Below are 20894 nucleotides of genomic sequence, written 5' to 3'. Positions count from 1 at the left end.
ATACACTTGCTCCTGATTATAAATTGTTTCTCTAAAATCGTGGGGAAAGCTGTTTTGCAAATACGAAGTTCCCCAGGGCGAATTTGCATGTGAAAATCAGTTGAGCGAAAAAAGGCACGGAGTACAGGTAATTCTCATCTTAGAACCACAATTGGGGCCAGAATTTCTGGTGCTAAGCAAAGTGGTTATAAAGCGATTTGCACCCATTTTATGACTTTTTTTTTTTTGCCCTTGTTGCTAAACAAATCATTGCATTTGTTCAGTGAATTAGGCAGTTGTTAAGCAAACACAACGTACCCCATTAACTTTGCTCATTGGAAGCCGTCTGAGGTCACACAGAGTTGTCACATGACCCTGAGATGCTGCAATTGTCATAAGCAGAAGCCAGTTGCCAAATGCCCGTATTTTGATCACGTGATTGTGGGGGGGGGTATGTTGCAACAGTCGTAAGTGTGAGGACTGGTCATAAGTACCTTTTTCTGTGCTGTAATAATTTCAAACGGTTACTTAAAGAATGGTTGTAAGTCAAGGACTGCATGTACTTGGTTTTAAAATCGGGAATGCACCAAGAATCCAGGGCAAGGGTATCAAAATCAAGGCCTGGGGACTGGATCCAGCCCGTGGGGTGTTTAGATCTGACCCTCAAGGCCCCCCTGGAAACAACAAAGAACTGGCCCATGGTGCTTCTGCCAGCAAAAACGGAGCTCAGGAGGGCGGTATGCGCCCCCCCTTCCCTGAGCTCCGTTTTCACTGGCAGAGGGTTGCAGGAGGCCGTCGCAGCTGAAAACGGAGCTTGAGAGCTCATTTTCACTGGCAGAGCGTTCAAGCCACCACAGGCACCCCCAACATGAGTGACGTTGAGCTAGACACACCCACCACCACCACCCCAGCCCCCCCGAGGTCAAACACAACTCCGATATGGCCCTCAATGAAATCAAGTTTGACACTCCTGATCCAGGAGATGTGGGGAACGTAAGAGTGTGTTCAGTCAGGACTCAATTCAGGCATAATTCTGCAAATATATTAATGCCAATGTAGGGAAGCCATGAGAATCAATCTTTTTTAAAAAATTATCGTTGTTTTTTCTGCAGTTCTAATTATGCTCTGAAGTCTGTGTCAGTCTTGTTGGGTTGCAGAATCAAACCATACAGTTATAGAGGTGCAGATGACAGACTCAATAATTCCTTTGTAGAACTGTATCAGCAACTCCTTGGGCAGTTTCAGCTTCCTGAGTTGGTGCAGAAAGAACATTCTTCGTTGTGCTTTTTTGGTGACGTTTTTGATTTTGATTGATGACGTGTCCATTTTAGGTCTTGAGATATGGTAGAACCTAGAAATTTGAAGGTCTCTACTGTTGATACTGTGTTGTCTAGTATTGCAAGAGGTGGTAGTATGGGAGGGTTTTTCTTAAAGTCCACCACCATTTCTACGGTTTTGAGTGTGTTCAGTTCCAGATTGTTCCGGTTGCACCATAAGGCTAGTTGTTCAACCTCCTGTCTGACATGATCATAATAAATGTGAAAAACAGTTTAGCCATGAAAAGGAGAGAGTGAGAAAGATACTCAAGACTGACTGACTTTGATTTTCTTCAGTATAAGATGAGGGAGAGGGAATCACTGTGAGGTTTTCAAAATTGATGTCAGTTTTGGGAGATAGACCAGCTCAAAATACAGATGCCGCAAGATCGACTGACACCCTGTTGTTGCAAGATATAATAACAGAATCTTGAACGGTTATTGAACTCTTTCTTCAGGGGTATCTGCATTATTCCTCTATATATTCTAAATCCCCCTTTTTTAAAAAAAGTGTCTCAGTCAAAAAGCATGAGAAGTGAGTCAAGAAACGGTTTTGCAAAACTCATTCTAAAACCAAAGGTCATAACTGGGGGGAAAAAGAGGGAAACTTTTATTGACCCCTCTCTGTGGATTCAAGGTAGAACTCCCAAGCCAAGCTGATTGCATCTTCTGGGAGTAGCGGATCCAACACATCTGGAAGGTGCCAGATGGGAGAACGCTGAACTCAACCCACAAAAGTAAGTTCAAAGTGCTGTAAAGGCTGCAGATGGTGGAGATAACAAAGCCTCTGAATTTTCTGCCTCCTCCTTTGATCTTTTCAAGTGAACCATCCTTACACGATGTCAGCATTTTCCTGATGGACTCCACCGCTAGATGCTTTCCAACTTGCCAACAATGTACAAATCAACCCCCCTTTTTTTGGCACACAGAAGAAAGGCTCCCCAAATCAATGGCAATTGAGTTTCAGGGCATCATTAGTTCTCTGTGACGAATGCCATCTGTTTCCTTGACAGGTTTTTAGTAGCTTCACCTGTCCAAACTCTAGGCATTGCCCAGCCCCACTTGCTGTGTTTCGCAAACTGGAATGAAGAATCCTAACGGAAGTGTTTCAAAAATGTGTGTGAGAATGATAGTTTATGCTGAATGATGAATCGAAATATATGTTGTTAGGGGATAAAGATGAAAAGGAAATCATAAATGCTGTGAGAAGGTTGAAAAATAGCAAGGTTGCAGGAATAAATAGCATAACTGAACAATATTAAAATATAGAAGGGATTTCCTAAAAGAATGTAAGATTGTAAATCAGGGGTGAAATCCAGCTGGTTCTGACAGGTTCTGGAGAACTGGTAGCGAAATTTTGAGCAGTTTGGAGAACTGGCAAATGCCACCTCTGGCCGGCCCTAGAGTCAGGTGGGAATGTAGAGTTTGCAATATCCTTCCCCCAGAAGTGGGGAGGAATGGGGATTTTGCAGTATCCTTCCCCTGCCATGCCCACCAAGCCACGCCCACAGAACCGGTAGTAAAAAAAATTGGATTCCACCACTGTTGTAAATACAGAAGGATGATGTTTAACAGTGTGTGAAGACAGCATTTGTGCCTGAAGTCTGGAAAAATGCCTTACTTGTTTCCCTGTGCAGAGGAAATACCAACAAGAGAGAATGCAAAAACCAAGAAGGGAATAATTTGGGAAACCACCTATAACGATATTTCACAGAATTCTGATGAAAAAAGTACACAATATGATGCTTCATTATGTGCATCGAGTTAGCGTTAATCTTATTTTTATCTTGCCTTTATTTTTTTAAAATAATTCAAGGTGGCAAATGTATTCCTTCCTCCTATATTTTCCACACAAAAGCAACCCTGTGAGGTAGGTTGGGTAACTTGGGTTGAGAGAGAGTACCAACCCAGTCATCTAGCTGATTTTCATACTTAAGGCGGGACTACAACTCACAGTCTCCTGGTGATTGGCCCAAAGACACCCAGCCAGGTTTGATGCCGAAAGCGGGACTAGAACTCACAGTCTCCTGACTTTTTGCCCTGTGCCTTAGACAACACAGATCGACTTTGTCCAAGATTCTCTGTTCCCAACCTGATCCTTCAGATCTTTTGCCAATGCACTCATCACTGGTAAAATTGATTCTATCCCTTTAGCTGCTGATCGTCCTTTTCTCTCTTTTTTCTGTTTCCCAGAATTTATATCTATATAAATTTCTTTCACACTGAAAATTCTTTTCACACTGTAAAAGAAATTGAGTTGGAGAAGTAGAAGTTCAGGCAAGAAAAAAAAGCAGCCTTCCTCCCAAAGGTTGCCACTAAAAAGGCGGGAGGGTTTAAAAGAGATGGAATCTGCCCCTTCTGCCCTTTTTCATTTTGACTCCTTCCTTCACCCAACCTACATTTTGGTTTTATTTTCAGATATTGAACCCTGAAATGGCACTCGGGCATCTGAAGAAGCACCAGTTTTCTCAACTACTTGCCAGTCAGCTTCAAGGATATGTAACAGGGGAGTGGGTTTTAATGGTGGGGGGCACTTCAGTGGTGGGTTGCTCACGGTTCGCAGGAACTGGTAGTAAAAACTTGTAGTAGTTCAGAGAACAGGTAATAACATTGGCTGGGCACGCCCCGGAACAGGTCCCCCGCCCGGTCGCTGCTCGCTTACCCTGCCCACCTCATCAGCTTTTTTTTTTTACTTTTAAAAGCATTTTTTCTACAACCTCTTTGGCGGAAGAAGTTGTAGGGGAAAAAATGCCTTTAAAAGCCTCTGGCGATCCCAGCTGAGTTGCCTGATCGTCAGAGGCTTCTAAAAGCATTTTTTTCTGCAACCTCTTAAGGTTGTAGAAAAAATGCTTTTAAAAGTTAAAAAAAAAAAGTTGGCCACACCCACCTAGTCCCATTACCCCCCACCAAGCCACGCTCACAAAATAAGCCACGCTGGCATAACCGGTAGTAAAAAAAATTTAGAACCCACCCCTGGGGCACTTGGATACCCATTGTGGGTTCAATTAGCAACCATTTTTCTCAGCAGGCACTGTGTGAACCTGCCCAACCTTTCTGCCATAATTGGATTTATTTATTTGGCCAACACATATATCGTTTCTTTCGAATGATGCGAATTCATCCTCTGAAATCACACTTGGTTTTGTTTCCCCTGCCTTGCACATTCCCCCCCCCCTTTTTTTTTCTGTATTGTGATGCACAAAAAACAGAAGTACCACAAACTAAGGCCTTTTCACGCTTGCGGTTAACATTCCAAAAGAAGGACAATTTTCAGTTTTCACTGACTTTGCCACTGAAATTCCACATTTCTCTCCCTGGCGCCTTTCTCCGTCAGAGGGGCCGGAAACCCTTTCTTCGTGTGCTGGCGCGTGTCTGTGCGTGTGTCTACATATATGTACGCTTTCCCATGTGATGAGTGCTGCGCGTTTCCTCGCGGCGTCTGGGCGACGGAGGGGAAGCCTAGGGGGGACGTATAAACTTCTCTTCCCCCTCCTCCTCCTCCATCAAAGGCGAAGGAGGAAAAGAGCGGAGGGGATCTCCTCGAGCCCCCACCCCCCACCCCCGAAGGAGGCAGGCAGGCGGGCGGACGCCGGAGCTGCTGCCGCTCTCTGGAGGAAGACGGTGCAATCCGGGCGGGGGGCGCAACGCGATGGGCTCTCCTAGCTGACTGGCCTGTACTAGGATCAGGCGCCGACCGTCACTTGACGGGTGCGTCTCGGTGTTGGAGAAGCCGACCTCGGTTTAGCGGCTGGGAAGCAGCCGGAGAGGTGGAGATTGAAAGAGACCGCTCAGGTATTTCGTTCCCGCGCCTAGGGAGGGGTGCGAGGTGGGGGTGGGGCTCTGGAGCTGAGGCGGAGCCACCCCTACGATTTCCCCCCCCCGCCCCCCGGGCTCCAGGTCCCGGCGAGGCGCGCTCCGGATTGCGCCGACTTTCCACGATCGCGTCAGATGAAGTGTATAGGATGGCGCTGAGATCTGCTAGGGATCGCTTGGAAGAATACGCCTCCCCTGCTTTGCCAGCTGGGCTCAGAGCGTTGAATCTTCAGCGTCCGTGCTGGACGAAACGGGCCGGCAGAGTCTCTGGACGCCCCGGAGGTGTTTTTGGCTGAAGCCGCCCCCGAGACCAGCAGCCGAAGCCTGGCGCTTCGGTTTAAACCTCGGGGCTTTCTGCTAGACGCCGAGCTGAGGTTGGTAGCTCCGCTTTGTGGACGGGTCACAGAGAACTCACTCCATCTACCCTCCCAGAAGGTCCATTTCCAGGTTTTGTCCCCTTCCTCCGCGGATTCCGAAAATCGGAAAGGCCCGGCCACTCCCGAGTCTTCAAAGTACCAGAAGTGATTCCGCGGGCGCGTGGGTTGCGCTTGAGGCTCATCCAGACTTCGTTGCGTCGCGGTGGGGAAAAGCGTCGCTAGATGTGTTTGGAGGTCAACCCCGCTCCTTTGCTTAGCGGTTTTCACCCCTTTGAAGGGCTGGCGATCCAGCTGACTCCAGGAGGTAGCCTAAGATACTTGAAGCTGAGCTGGAGGGGAGACCACGTAGAAATCCCAGATCTGTATGTACATGGGAAGTCCGAAGAGGACAGCCTATGTAAGACTGCTGCCTCTTCCATTTATTGCTTTCCAAGAAATTCACTATATCCCAGAATGGAAGTTCAGTTTGATTGATGATGATTTTCAGGGACAGTTTTCCCTTGAATGAACCTGCCCTTCCCCCTTTCCATCCCACCACACTCCGGGCTGCCCTTAAACCCCCTGTCTTTGGCTGCTGCCTTTTTCCCTTCCCTCTTTTATCATAAACTTGAAACTAATGCTGCTAAATTACTACTGTGGTGCACAGTTAGGCTTTCCTTGTGTTAATGGATTTAGCATAAGGATATTAAAAGCCTTGTTGCCGCTCAGGCTGCAGATTGATTTTTATAAATCTGAAAGGTTTTATTTTAAATGTGTTCTTGAAATATGGTATGGAAAGGTAACCGGGGGGTGGGTGGGTGGGAAGCATCTATGTTTTAATGGCATCTTCTCGGGATTAGCCTTATTCAAAGAGTTCTGTTATTTTGTTGTTGGAAGGGGAACTTTTTCTCTTTTCAGTACAGTTGTCACTACAGGTGAAGAACTAACACATACCTCAGGGTGTCCTACTCATCCTAATATATCCAGGTCAGGCTCTCCCAGGTTCTGAAAATCAGCAGGGTTCAGCCAGATGCCTCCAACTTGCTATGGCTTAATTCTTCCTCGTATTGAGATTGATTGCTGGTGACATTGCCTTTGTCTTCTGCATTCATCTTTTTTTGGGCAGCAGTTAAAGAAGTGACTTACCATATCGTTCCAAGACTTTTTTTTTCTTCCCAATCTTGCTTATACTTTTGGGTTTCCTAGCGGTCATCCATCCAAGTTCTTGGTGGCGCAGCAGACTAAAGTGCTGTTAAGTAGCACCAGCTGCCTGCAATTACTGCAAGTTCAAATCTCACCAGGCTCAAGGTTGACTCAGCCTTCCATCCTTTCGAGGTAGGTAAAATGAGGACCCGGTTTGTGGGGGCAATAAGCTGATTTTGTATAAAAAAGAACACCGCTTAGGAGGGGGCGAAAGCTCTACTAAGCAGGTATATACAAAAGTATGAAGGCTATTGCTTAACGCATTTTGTAAGCCGCCCTGAGTCTCTGGAAAAGGGCAGCATATAAATCGAACCAATAAATAAATAAATACTAACCAGATCCTTGAGGATCAGCCAAGATTGCCACATAGCTGCTAGTGATAAATCAAGTTAAATAGGTGTGATCCCAGCAGGAGAAAATGGTTTGGGAGCTACAGAACCAGGATTCCTGCTTGTGTGTGTGGGGGGGGGGGGGAGGGATAGACGTTCTACATAGCAATACAACTGGGAATATCTCAGTTCCACTTTTCTGCTTTGCATATAAAACATCAGCCTGTGTTTAATCTTGATTGTCTGTTGTTGCAAGAGTGCCGTAGATACAGGGCAACTTCAGACAGAGGGTCTCTCTTTATTAATCTGGCTGCTGGTGTTTGTTTTTTTTTTTTCCTTTTCTTTTCTTTCCAGGGGCAGAAATTCTAACATGGCTTTAAGATTACTCGTGGCCACATTCTGGAGGCAATTCATGGTTACCACCGATAGGTTGATGCTGCTGGAACCAGCCACGTGGCAGAGCACCGGCTTCTAAAATAAGAGGCACCTCCCACAATAACTTCCTTTTTAAGGAAGCTATTGGGAGATATTATTGTAGGAGATTAAAATCAGAAGAAGCCTCTCGGTCTGTTCTCATCCTCTGCAGATCTTCTCCACTCACCTCTGCAGGATGGACCGCTCCGCCAACTTCACCTGTTTCTCCGCCACCACTTTGGCAGAGCCCAACTGGACCGATCCTGGCCTCTTGCCCAGCCCTTCCGGCATGGGTAAACCTTTGTCAGTCTTCAAAGTCCTCATCTTGACTTTGCTGGCCATGCTGGGGGTTGCCACCTTCCTTTGGAACCTGCTGGTGCTGGCCACCATCTTACGGGTACGTACTTTTCACAGGGTACCCCATAACCTGGTCGCCTCCATGGCCATTTCTGATGTGATGGTGGCTGCCTTGGTGATGCCCCTCAGCCTGATATACGAACTGTCTGGCCGTCGCTGGCGGCTGGGCAGGCTGCTGTGCGAGATCTGGGTCTCCTGTGACGTGCTGTGCTGCACGGCCAGCATCTGGAACGTGACGGCCATTGCACTCGATCGCTACTGGTCCATAACGCGGCACTTGGAATACACGCTGAAGACTCGCCGGCGTATTTCCAATCTTATGATAACTGTCACTTGGCTGCTCTCTGCTATTATCTCCTTGGCTCCGCTACTTTTTGGATGGGGAGAAACTTATTCCGAGGGCAATGCTGAATGCCAAGTCAGCCGGGAACCTTCTTACACCGTCTTTTCAACCTGTGGAGCTTTTTATGTGCCTCTCTGCGTCGTGCTGTTTGTCTACTGGAAGATCTACAAAGCAGCCAGGTTTCGCATTGGATCCCGTAAGAGCAATTCCATCAGTCCAATTACACCCGGAGTTCTAGAGGTGAGTGCTTTGCCCATCCCTTTACACCCAAGTTGTAAGCTTAGCACAAAGATTTAGTTAGGATGCAGCATTCATTCAGTCTTTGTCTGACCCTTACCTCGTTTAAGCAAGGCGTACCACGTTCCTGGCAATTGTGAACTTCTGCTCCAGGGTTCAGATCTCAGCTCAACAGTGTTCCTGCTTATAAACCATGATTCATTATAGTTATTACAGTTGGTCGCACAGCTAGCTAGAATCAGTGTTGACTCCTGGCTTCCTTTTGAATGGATCTGTCAGTTTTCTTGACAATGTTTTTCAGAAGTGATTTTCCCTTGCCTCCTTCCTAGGGCTGAGAGGGAGTGACTGGCCCAATATCACCCTGTTGGGTTTGTGCCTAAGGTAGGACCAGAACTTATACAACAATTGATGATTGGCCCAAAATCATCCAGCTGGTTTTCATGCCTAAAATGGAACTAGAAAACTCAGGGTCTCCCAGTTTCCCACCACTACAAAAGCAATTTATCATTATTTGCTAGATTTTTTTAAATTGCACTTTTCATGTAGGTTATATAACTCAAAGGGGTGACCCTCTTAATACCTAATATTCTCTCATTTCTCTTTTGTTTTGAAGACTTAGATCAAAAACTGCAAAATAATTTATATTTGGTAGGCTTTGGACTAACAGGGTCTTTAATCCCATTTCCTGAATTTTTGGGGTCAACTATCATTTGGTTGATGTTTGCCCTTCAGCTGAAGTAGAAACTTAATTACCAAGTTGAAAGAAAAAAGAAAAAGAAACAGCTTCCACTAAAAGAGAACTTCCCCAGATTTATCTCATTGCTTTTTAAGAGAAAGAGAGTAGCAGGCAGGAATCAACAGATTTTTCCCGACCACTCAAGCCAGAAAGATCAATATTGTCAGCCTATTAGTTACTTCCCTGTTTTTCTGCCCTCCGTGGATATTTGGGGATCTTTCCCAGGTATATGCACACCATATACAGGTAGTCCTTGAGTTACGACCATAATGGATTCTGCTTCTGACAGTCATAAATTGGATCACCCAAGTGATGGACACGATTTTACAGCCTTTTTTGGAGGCAAATGCCACGGTCATTAAGAAAACCAGTGGTTTGCTATGGGTATGCGTTTCCTGAAAAGTGGAAGTAAGTGCCTTTTTTTGGCAAAAGCATTGCAGACCTGGGGACCAAGAAAATGTGGTCACATGACTGTGCGATGCTGCAAACATCCATCAATGCTTATTCAGAGAATAGAGCTGGAAGGAACCTTGGAGGTGTTCTAGTCCAACTCCCTGCCTAAGAGGAGACCCTAAATCATTTGAGACAAATTATCCAGTCCAGTCTCTTCTTCAAAAACCTCCAGTGATTTTTTTTAAATTTGATTTATATGCCGCCCTTCTCCGGAGACTCAGGGCGGCTTACAATGCGTTAAGCAATAGCCTTCATCCTTTTGTATATTTATACAAAGTCAGCTTATTGCCCCCACAATCCGGGTCCTCATTTTACCTACCTTAGAAAGGATGGAAGGCTTATTCAACCTTGAGCCTGGTGAGATTCGAACTTGGAGTAATTGCAGGCAACTGATGTTAATAACAGTGCTTTAGTCTGCTGCGCCACCAGGGCTCTTTTTTAAGATTAAGCACCTACATCCGAAGACAAGCTGTTCTAGTTAACTGTTAGGAAGTTTCTCTTTAATTCCAGATTGCTTCTCTCCTTGATTAGTTTCCATCCATTGTTCCTTGTCTTAACTTCTGGGGCATTGGAAAATAAGTTGACCCCCCCTCTTCTTTGTGGCAACCAAACTGGTTGCCGAGCACCCAAAGTGAAGTCATTTGACCAAGGGGGGGTGACGGGAGGTAGCACTTTTGGGACCTCAAATCCTGGCTAGAAGGATTCAACAAGAAGGTCCAGTCTGACTTCAAATGGTCACTAAATGGCTGTCGTAAGATGAGGACTACCTGTTTGTGATGCCTCTGAACTTCAACTTTCTCGTGCGCCTAAATTGAAATCCAAATTTAGGTGTTTCATCCTCTAAAGAAGGACATTATCAACCCACAGACTGGGCATTTATTCATGACACCCTTCCTGCCATGTATTCCTTACACACAGTCTGACAAGTAGCAAAGGTCCAGGCCCGGCAAGGAGGGGACCTAGCCTACACAAACATCACTCCACGTTGCCTTCCCCACCCCCATCTCCATCTCGCATTCATTTTGTTTGCTTTGGCACTTTCAACAGATTCCCTTTATTTGGTGTGGATGTGTAAACAGCTGCACTGCCTATCCCAAGCTGCATTGAGTTGTGAAAAGCACATGCTCACTGTTTACACTCTGTGGTAGGGTGAGTGTATGTCCCATGGCCAGCTGGGGGAATTCTGGGAGTTGAAGTCCCCTCTTCTTAAAGAGGCTGAGAAATTCTAATTTAGTTCCTGGAAACCCATAAATGATTTATCCCCATAACTATTTCTATCATTTGTGGCTGCGAGTGTGATTAGGTTGAGGTTTCTGGCTTCATATTCATGCTCAGCATGGCGAGGATAACATAAGCTTCTTGGAACAAACTCAAGCGTTGCGAACTAATCCGTTTCCCTTCATTACTTTTCCGTAATTGAAAAGCTACTTTGGAGACGGTTGCTGAGATTGACAGGACTGGGTATTGCCTAATCTCTTCGTATGTAATGGTTTATCCCATTCCAGATCACCCTTTTTTTTCACTTGCAGGAGGAAAAAGAGCAGGGTTTGATACAATTTCAATGTAATAAAAAAAAAATTCCTCCCATATCTTAATTTGACTTCAACTGCACAGTTTTTGTTTTATTTTGGCCAGGTCTTGATTTACAACAAGTCCTTGAATTTACGAGTAGAGTAGAGTAGAGTAGAGTAGAGTAGAGTAGAGTAGAGTAGAGTAGAGTAGAATAGAATAGAATAGAATAGAATAACAGAGTTGGAAGGGACCTTGGAGGTCTTCTAGTCCAACCCCCTGCCCAGGCAGGAAATCCTACACCACTTCAGACAAATGGTTATCCAATCTCTTCTTAAAAACTCCCAGTGTTGGAGCATTCACAACTTCTGCAGGCAAGTTGTTCCACTGATTAATTGTTCTAACTGTCAGGAAATTTCTCCTTTGTTCTAAATTGCTTCTCTCCTTGATTAGTTTCCACCCATTGCTTCTTATTCTACCCTCAGGTGCTTTGGAGAATAGTTTGACTCCTTCTTTGGGGCAGCCCCTGAGATATTGGAACACTGCTACCATGTCTCCCCTAGTCCTTCTCTTCATCAAACTAGACATACCCAGTTCCTGCAACCGTTCTTCATATGGTTTAAGCCTCCAGTTCCCTAATCATCTCTGTTGCTGTTCTCTGCACTCTTTCTAGAGTCTCAACATCTTTTTTACATCGTGGCGACCAAAACTGAATGCAGTATTCCAAGTGTGACCTTACCAAGGCATTATAAAGTGGTATTAACACTTCACGTGATCTTGATTCTATTCCTCTGTTTATGCAGCCCAGAACTGTGTTGGCTTTTTTGGCAGCTGCTGCACATGGCTGGCTCATATCTAAATGGTTGTCCACTAGGACTTCAAGATCCCCAACATTTCCATTTCATGCACCCCAACATTTCCATTTCTTAACAAGACAGTTTTTAAATGAGTTTTGCCACATTTTACGACCCTTTTTTGCCACAGTTATTAAGTGAACCACTGCAGTTCAGTTAGTGACACGGTTGTTAAATGAATCTGGCTTCCCCGTTGACTTCGTTTGTCAGAAGATCACAAAAAATGATCACATGATCCCGGGACGCTGCAACTGTCGTAAGTACATGCCAGTTGCCAAACATCTGGATTTTGATTATATGACCACGGGGACGCTGCAATGGTCGTAAGTGTGAGGACGATTCGTAAGTCAGTTTTTTCAGTGTCATTGTAACTTTTTAACAGTCACTAAATAATTGGACTACCTCTAGTGCGAAAAATGCCCTTTATTTTGGTACCTAATTAGCAGCTAGGCCATTTTAAAAGCCGACTCTTTTCAGAGTCTCTGTGTATGAAGTCATAAATCTGTGGTGGGCGCTGTGTTTGCATACAGAAATCCCAGTTTAAATGTCCTTTCGCTTGAAATGTATTTGTTGTTCCTGATATCCACATCAATATACCAGTTGGCTGCCGAAAGCCTCTCCGCCATTGGCAAAATTTGGACCTGATCCTCACCCGAGCAACTGCGAACCAACCACTGGCGTTCAAGAGCCGCAGACTTTAATCCCACATCATCAGACCACGAACTAAAAGCCCTGTGGCTGGGATTGAATGTTTTTTTATTGCAAAAGTTTTACAATTACATTTTCACCCCTTTTCCCCCCCACCTCCCCCCCCAAACTTCCCATCCTCCCTAACCCTCCCTAACCCTCCCCTCCCCCCAGACTTCCCTATAATATACTCATAACTGGTAAAAAGAAAACACAACAACAACAAAAAAACCCTTAATATAACACTTATATATAAACTTGAACCCCTCCCTCCCCTGTATAATTTTTCTCTTTACCTCATTACATTAAAATATTTCTAATACATTATTTTCAAATAAAAGCTATTTGATACTTTCTAGTTTGATATTTGTTCTGAACATATTCTATCCACCTTTTCCATTCCCATTCGTAAGTCTCTTGTGAACAATCTTTTAAGTATGTTGAAATCTTCGCCATCTCTGCAAAACTGGCCATTTTCAAAGTCCATTCCTCAATAGTGGGCAAAGCTTCATTCTTCCAGTATTTACCTATCAACAATCTTGCTGCTGTTATCATATACAATATCAATTTTGTTTCACCCAATGTAAATCCCTTAACTATACCCAATAAAAACAGTTGTGGAGAAAATTGAATTTTTTTCTTCAAAACATTCTGCATGACCCACCAAATTTTTATCCAAAAAGCCTTAACTTTCCTACAGGTCCACCAAACATGATAATACGTAGCATCCAAACATTCACATCTCCAACATTTTGGCTGAACATTAGGGTACATGCATGACAATTTAGGTTACCCTAATGTTCAGCTGGGATTGAATGTTGAATTAGCACCTCTGACAGGTTTTGGACCAGGAAGCCTTGACGTTTTCCATCTTTGGGCCGTCGAACAAACAATATCCCAAAGCCACCAAGTGGGCTCATTGATGCAGACTGCTATTGGTGGGGCAAACTTGGTGCCTGGCGCTCTAGGAAAGGCTTGACAGAGGTTGGGGGAGGCTTAGAGAAAGCTTTGCAAATAACGAGAGAGAGGATCTGCTCTCCTTGTGTAAATTTGGGGAATCCAGAGTGGGAAATGGCAGCACAGGAATTAGATTTGTGCCAAGGCTGGGAAACTTGAGCTCATCTTCCCTGGACGACTCTCAGCCAGTCACTCATAGCCCAACATGTTGCAGGGGAAAATTAGAGGCAGGAATGCTCTATAGGCTGCCTTGAACTGCTGGAGATCATGAATAAAATACACAACCATGAAATTTACAATCTAAGGAATAGAGCAGCGTTTCTCAACCTTGGCAGTTTAACGAGATGTAGATTTCAACTCCCAGAATTCCTTAGCTGGCAGGCTTAACCACCAACCGGCTCCACAGCTGCCATTCCTGGATACCCTGTTGCAGGCAGAAACTGAAGTCCCACCTTGTCTTATGAGCAAAATAACAAAGGCAGGAAGGAGAAGACGCATCAGGCCACATAGCCCTCTCTCATAGCCACAGCAGTTAAAAAAGTGGGAAAGCGATTGAGGTTTTATGGGGATACCTTGGTCTTTCTGAACCTTTGCAACTTGGAAGAGGTATGGACTTCAAGTGGCTTGCTAGCTGGGAAATTCTGGGTGTTGAAGTCCACCTGTCTTCAAGTTGCCAAAGTTGAGAAACACCGGAATAGAAAGTTCCTTCAGATGGTGAAAAAGAAAACAGGCCTATAAATGATCGTAGAGAGGTTTTGGGATTTTTCCACAGATCACAGGAATTGTGGTAATGTCACTCATGCTGCACCTTTCTGGTGCTTGATGTTGCAGTCATTTGATCCAAGAAAAACACACCACTGCTTTCCCACAGCAACTCCGTTTGCTTTTCTATAGGAAGTTGCCACCATTTCGTGTGTGTGTGTGGTGTGTGTGTGAATACTTCGGCCCCATCACTTCAGTTCTGGAGAGGTAATCTTGCTGTGGAAGCAAAGAGACACCAGAAGTCCCTTGTGAGTGAGTCAACAAAAGCCTTCAGGCAGTTCCAGTCTTCTTCCAGAGATATTTTTGCACAAACAAAAAGATCAATTGGGAAAATTCAAAGACAAACACAATAGGCAGTTCTTTGCAAGACAGCCTGCCTTAGTGTATGTTAAATCAATCTTTCTTTCAGCATTATCAGAATTGATTGATTGGCATATAATTAGGAAGTATGCTGGACCAGACAATCAGAAGCCAAAAAATTTTTGTTTGAATATTCCAGTACTTTATTTTGCTGGTTCCTTGAAATGAGCTATGGTTCCTAGTTTAAGCCAATAAATATTATAATAAATACCGTATGGACATTATTTTATTTATTTAATTAGTTAGCCGATTTTTATTCCACCTTTGTTATTATTATAAATAAGGCAGCGAACATACCAAATGCTCCTTCCTCCTCCTATTTTCCCCGTAACAACAATCCTGTGAGGTTGGTTGGGCTGAGAGAGAATGATTGGCCCAAATTCATCCGGCTAGCTTAATTGTCTAAGAATGTGTCTTAAGGAATGAAGATATAACGTGCAATCATACATGTAAATTTGAAGACAGTGTGCCACAATTAACCTCCAGTACTGTACAGGTAGTTCTTAATTTACGACTACAATTGAGCCCAAAATTTCTGTTACTAAACAAGACAGTTAAGTGGACTTTGTTCCGTTTTACAATCTTTTATTTAGAAATAAAAATGAGTTGGGGTTAGAGGTCATACTCCTGACACCTAGTAGTAGTAGTAGTAGTAGTATTAGCATCATATATTGATAGTGTTTGTCTTATGACCACACCTGGAACCAGAATTTCCATCATTAAGCAAGGCAATTGTTAAGTAAGTAATACCCAATTATACCACCTTTTTTGCCATGATTGTTAAGTAAATCAATGCAGTTGTTAAGTGAATCACACAGTCATTAAGTGAGCTCAGTTTTTCCCCCTGTCTTCACTTTTCTGAAGGCAGCTGGGAATGTTGCAGATGGCAATCACATGATCTGGAGATGCTACAGCCATCATAAATACACACCAGTTGTCAAGCACCCAAATTTTGATCGCTTGACTTTGAGGTTGCTGTGATGGTCATAAGTCTGACCATCAGTCATAAGTTATTTTTTTTTTCACTACTGTTGTAACTTTGGATGTTCAACAAACGGTCGTACGTTTAGGGCTGTCTGTATGTAATGCCAATGTACAATCAATGTTCTTGTTTGCCACAAGCAACTGACAGCAAATATTCAACAGTGGCTTGTAGGTCTTGCTGTAGATCAGGGGTGTCAAACTCACATGGTCACGGTGGTGTCATGTGACGTATCGGGACTTTTCCCCCCTTCGCTAAACGGGTGGGTGTGGCCTACGGGCCGGGAGTTTGACAGCTCAGCTGTAGATGAATCTCTGGTTCACAGAACCTTCTCCTCCTTTCAAGAAATACTCTCATGCTCAGTAACAGGACAACCTGGCCAGCAAAGCAATAATCTAAAGATGCTTTTTCTATTTCGCAGATCAGGGAGGATTCCCAGCACCCACAGATTGTGTTCACCGCCCGCCATGCCACGGTGACGTTCCAAACGGATGGAGACACTTGGCGGGAACAGAAAGAGAGGAGAGCTGCCCTCATGGTGGGAATCCTCATTGGCGTCTTTGTCCTCTGCTGGATCCCCTTCTTCGTCACTGAACTCATCAGCTCCCTCTGCTCCTGTGACATCCCACCAGCCTGCAAAAGTGTTTTCCTTTGGCTCGGATATTCCAATTCATTTTTCAACCCTTTGATCTATACAGCCTTCAACAAGAATTACAACAATGCCTTTAAGAACCTCTTCTCCAGGCAACAATAAACAGTGCCTGGGGAGAGGGCCCATAGGTGATTTTTTTCCCCAAAAGGCAACTGGAGGTTCTTGCTTTTATTTTTTCTTTTGAAAGCATTTTCCTTCTCGTCCAAGAAGCTTCTTCACTTCTAACTGATGGGTGGGGAATGGAGCGATTTATATTCTTTACAATCATTCAGTCATTATCTCACTTAGGGACAGTCATTAGGTCTCTGAGAGTTGTTGAGGCCACTTGGGACTTTTTCTCTATTCTCAAAGTCACCTGAATTAAGAGTGTAAATGAGGGTGGAAATTTCAGCAGTTCCAAGAAAGTTCCCCATCCGTTTACGTTCTGATTCAGTTGAGTCTCAGGATACAGATGCACCTCCAAGTAGCTTCAATGACTCTCAGAAAGAGTACTAATGATCAGGTGACTTCAAAGATTATAAACCTTTCCATTCCCCACCATCAATTAGAACTGAAGAAGCTTCTTGGATGAGAAGTGAAATGTTTTCAAACAAAAACCAAGAAAGTCCAGTTGCCTTTTGAAAAAAGCACTTTGGGACAATCATGATCTGGATGATGGAGAAGGTTTATATCTCAGGAGAGAATATTCTCTCTATAAAGATTCCATGCTCCCATCCATCCTCCAGAGGAGGAAAAGCTCTTGAAATAAACATCATTTCTTTCCAGTTGATCCATTTATTCCAGTTGCTCTTAATATCTCTGTTAATTCTCCATTGCTGTAGGAAATTATTGAAGTCAGTAGCTGCTTGTTCAGACACAGTATTTTCCTGGCACTCATATAATGGTGTTTTGCCAATCAGAAAGCCTGATTTTTCTTCTCAGCTCAGTTGCACTTGCTAATGTGACACTCTGTGATGTTCCTATCAATGTCACTCTAGGATGTTCATGGCCACCAAGAAAATCACAGAACCTGTGACATCATCCATAATGTGACTGACATCAGCTCCATAGTGAGAGAAATCTGTTATTCTTTGTAACTCTTTGGAGAATTCATATCTCATAAATGTGCAATACTGCTCAATATACAAGTAGGGTATTTAAATAGTCATTCACAGAGGGGTAGGAAAGAGAATGAGGTATCCACTTTGCACATGTTTTTTTGGACAGTTTAATACTTCTTTATTTCATTACATTAGTAAGGAATATATAATCCTTCAGATATAGCTGAACTAAAATTCCTGGCAGACTTAGGCAGGATGGATACTGGAGAAAGAATTGGAAGTTCAGGCACATCTGAAGAGCCATGGATTCTCCATTCCTGTGTTATTGTTTCAGACATCCAAGAACCAAGCATCTGATTCTGTGTTGCCAGGTGGTAACTCACACCTTGAGTTGGACCCAGAAGAAAAGGTGTTACATGCACATACTGCTCGCCCCTCACATTCTACAGCAGCTGCAGTTTCCAAATCCTCTTCAAAGGTAGGCCCATGAAGAATTAAAACACGATATTTGGATACATTTAATCAAAACTATCAGTAGTATTGAATTTCTACAAGCACAGTGCATCAAATAATTTTTGTGTTTGGAAAAAGTCTAATATGAAAAATACATGGGCTTGGATGCTGGAAGAAGAAGAGGTTATACCAAACCTAAGCAATGTTATTCTAACAGAGATCCAAATCAGCCCAGATTCTCCTTCACAGCTATTTTCAGCTGATTAAACTTTCTAGTTTCTACTTTTTCTCAGTAAAAGAGCTTCCCCAACCTAGTGCCCTTCAGCTGTATTGGGACAATTATTACAATTTTCAATATAGCACCAGACTAGTAGATCTGGGGGGGGGGGAAGTTATGATGAAATTGTTTTATGTAATGCATGAAGGCCCCTTAATTTTTAATATGAATTAAGGTGAGAAGAAGTAGTAGGAGAAGAGGGATAGATCATTACTTCTGTTTGAATGTTTGCAGAAATTGAGCAACAATAGGAAATATAAACCAATTCCAGCTACATTGTTTTGTAACATTTGTGGAAAATCGAATGTTTCATAGGCACTAGAATCTGATTCTATTTCTTGCTGCTTTACTTTTTGTCTTTCGTTTTCTAAAAAGAGCACCGCAATATTGAATAAAGTGTGAAAGCTTTAACACAGATATCTGTGAAATTTTAAAAGAACGTGTGTCAGGAATCCGGCAACACATCTGCTTGGTTGCAAAGGGCAAATATTGTGCATATCCAGTCATTTCATATACCCCGTAGGTAAACCTGGTGAGTGTTTGTGCAAATAGAACTAGGAACGATACACATACAGCATTCTTCAATCTTACTGGGTTTAAGGAATAAAGATTCAGTTCAAGGTAAAAGACATTCATGGAGGCTTCCAACCAAAATACTGCACGAGTATTTTGACTATCAGGACCATGGATAGCTCCCTGAACACCTAGAAAAGAGACCTTCTATAGTGCATCTAAACTTCTAAAGCAAGGATGTCAAACTCACATCATCATGTCGTCATGTGACATATCAGGACTTTTCGCCCCTTTGCTAAACCAGGGTGGGCATGGCCAGCATGTGACACATCCAGACCGTGGGCCGTGAGTTCGACACCCCTGTTCTAAAGGAAACTGCTTTAGCAATACAGGTAAGTCCACAACATATGACCATAATATTTTGGTTTGTCTTGCCTTGGTACTTTATAAGTAACTCAAGATTATGAATATATACAATACACCTTTTTCTTCCTATTTGTTCCACAATGACAACCCCATGAGATGGACTCCATGGACCCGGCTGTACTAGCGAACGATCGTCCAGTCTCCAACGTTCGCTTTGTTGCGAAGGTTGTTGAGAGTGTGGTGGCATAACAACTTACCCAGTACCTGGATGAAGCTGTCTATCTGGATCCGTTCCAGTCGGGCTTTAGGCCGGGGTACAGCATGGAAACGGCATTGGTCGCATTGGTTGATGATCTCTGGAGGGCTCAGGACAGGGGCTGTTCCTCTGTCCTGGTCCTATTAGATCTCTCAGCAGCTTTTGATACCATCGACCATGGTATCATGCTGCAACAATTGGAGGGGTTGGGAGTGGGGGCTACCGTTTTGCGGTGGTTCTCCTTCCTCTCCAACCATATGCAGTTTGTGTTGGCAGGGGGACAGAGGTCGACCTCGAGGCGCCTTGTTTGTGGGGTGCCGCAAGGGTCAGTCTTCTCGCCCTTCTGTTCAATATTTATGTGAAGCCGCTGGGTGAGATCATCCATGGTTTCAGAGTGAAGTTCCACCAGTACGCTGATGACACCCAGCTGTACATCTCCACCCCGGACCATCCCAATGATGCCCTTGATGTAATGTTCTGGTGCCTGGAGGCCGTGCGGATCTGGATGGGGAGAAACAGGCTCAGACTCAACCCTTCCAAGACTGAGTGGCTGTGGCTTCCGGCATCCCGGTATAGTCAGCTGGTTCCATCGCTGACTATTGGGGGCAAGATCCTGACCCCCTCAGAGAGGGCGCGCAACTTGGGTGTTCTCCTGGATACACGGCTGTCTTTGGAAGATTATATGATGGCTGTGGCCAGGGGAGCTTTTTATCAGGTTCGCCTGATACGCCAGTTGCGTCCCTTTCTGCACCGGGATGCCCTGCATACGGTCACTCATGCCCTCATCATGTCACGTCTCGACTACTGTAATGCTCTCTACATGGGGCTCCCCTTGAAGAGCACTCGGAGGCTCCAACTGGTTCAGAATGCGGTTGCGCAGGTGATTATGGGGCGACTCGTTGCACCACCGTAACACCTCTCCTGCGCGAGCTGCACTGGCTCCCAGTGGTCTTCCGGATGCGATTCAGTGTTGGTCACCACCTTTAAAGTGCTCCATGGCTTAGGACCGAGGTATATACGAGACCGCCTTCTGCCGCCAACAGCCTCCCACCGGCCAATACACTCCCACAGAGAGGGGCTCCTCAGGGTGCCGTCGGCCAAACAATGTCGACTGGCGGTGCCCAGGGGGAGAGCCTTCTCTGTGGGGGCACCAGCCCTCTGGAACGAGCTGCCCCTAGATGTGCGTATGATCCCCAACCTGCGCACCTTTCGCCACACCCTGAAGACCCTTTTATTTCAACAAGCCAGGCTGGCCTAACGTGAATATGAATTTTAATGGGTATATGTTAGTTTTTAATTTGTGGGCCAAATTTTTGTATATTTGATTTTAATGGTTTTTAAATTTTGTAAATTTTATGTGTTTTAATATGGCTGCACACCGCCCTGAGTCCTTCGGGAGAAGGGCGGTATAGAAGTCTAATAAAAGTTAAAGTTAAATTAAAGATAGTGAAAAAGAAGTACCATGAGTAACATGATAGCAGTATTCCAATATTTGAGGGGCCGCCCCAAATAAGAAGGAGTCAACCTATTTTCCAAAGCACCAGGCGGAAGGAAAAGAAACAATGGATGAAAACAAATCAAGGAGAGAAGCAACCTAGAACTAAGGAGAAATTTCCTAACAGTGAGAACAACTAAGCAGTGGAACGCTTGCCTTCAGAAGTTATGGATACTCCCATCACTGGAAGCTTTT

General features: G+C 44.2%; 1 protein-coding gene across 2 annotated transcripts; it reads left to right on the top strand.

The window, feature by feature from the left end:
• The first annotated feature begins 4818 nt into the window (after nucleotides 1–4818).
• On the top strand, nucleotides 4819–18480 carry HTR5A (5-hydroxytryptamine receptor 5A). Of its 2 annotated transcripts, none has more exons than XM_034401708.2 (3): nucleotides 4819–5087; nucleotides 7351–8350; nucleotides 16069–18480. In XM_034401708.2, exons 2-3 carry the CDS (start codon nucleotides 7607–7609, stop codon nucleotides 16399–16401), a joined length of 1077 nt encoding a protein of 358 aa, XP_034257599.1. In that variant the 5' UTR covers nucleotides 4819–5087; nucleotides 7351–7606; the 3' UTR covers nucleotides 16402–18480. The 2 variants fall into 2 exon arrangements, with proteins under 2 accessions (XP_034257599.1, XP_034257598.1); XM_034401707.2 differs by lacking the exon at nucleotides 4819–5087 and adding an exon at nucleotides 5184–5482.
• Nucleotides 18481–20894: the final 2414 nt, after the last annotated feature.

This window comes from Pantherophis guttatus, chromosome 4 (genome assembly GCF_059756535.1).
Source record: "Pantherophis guttatus breed Tessera chromosome 4, ASM5975653v1, whole genome shotgun sequence".
NCBI classification, from domain to species: Eukaryota; Metazoa; Chordata; class Lepidosauria; order Squamata; family Colubridae; genus Pantherophis; species Pantherophis guttatus.
This window is presented reverse-complemented; position numbering and strand designations above follow the sequence as displayed.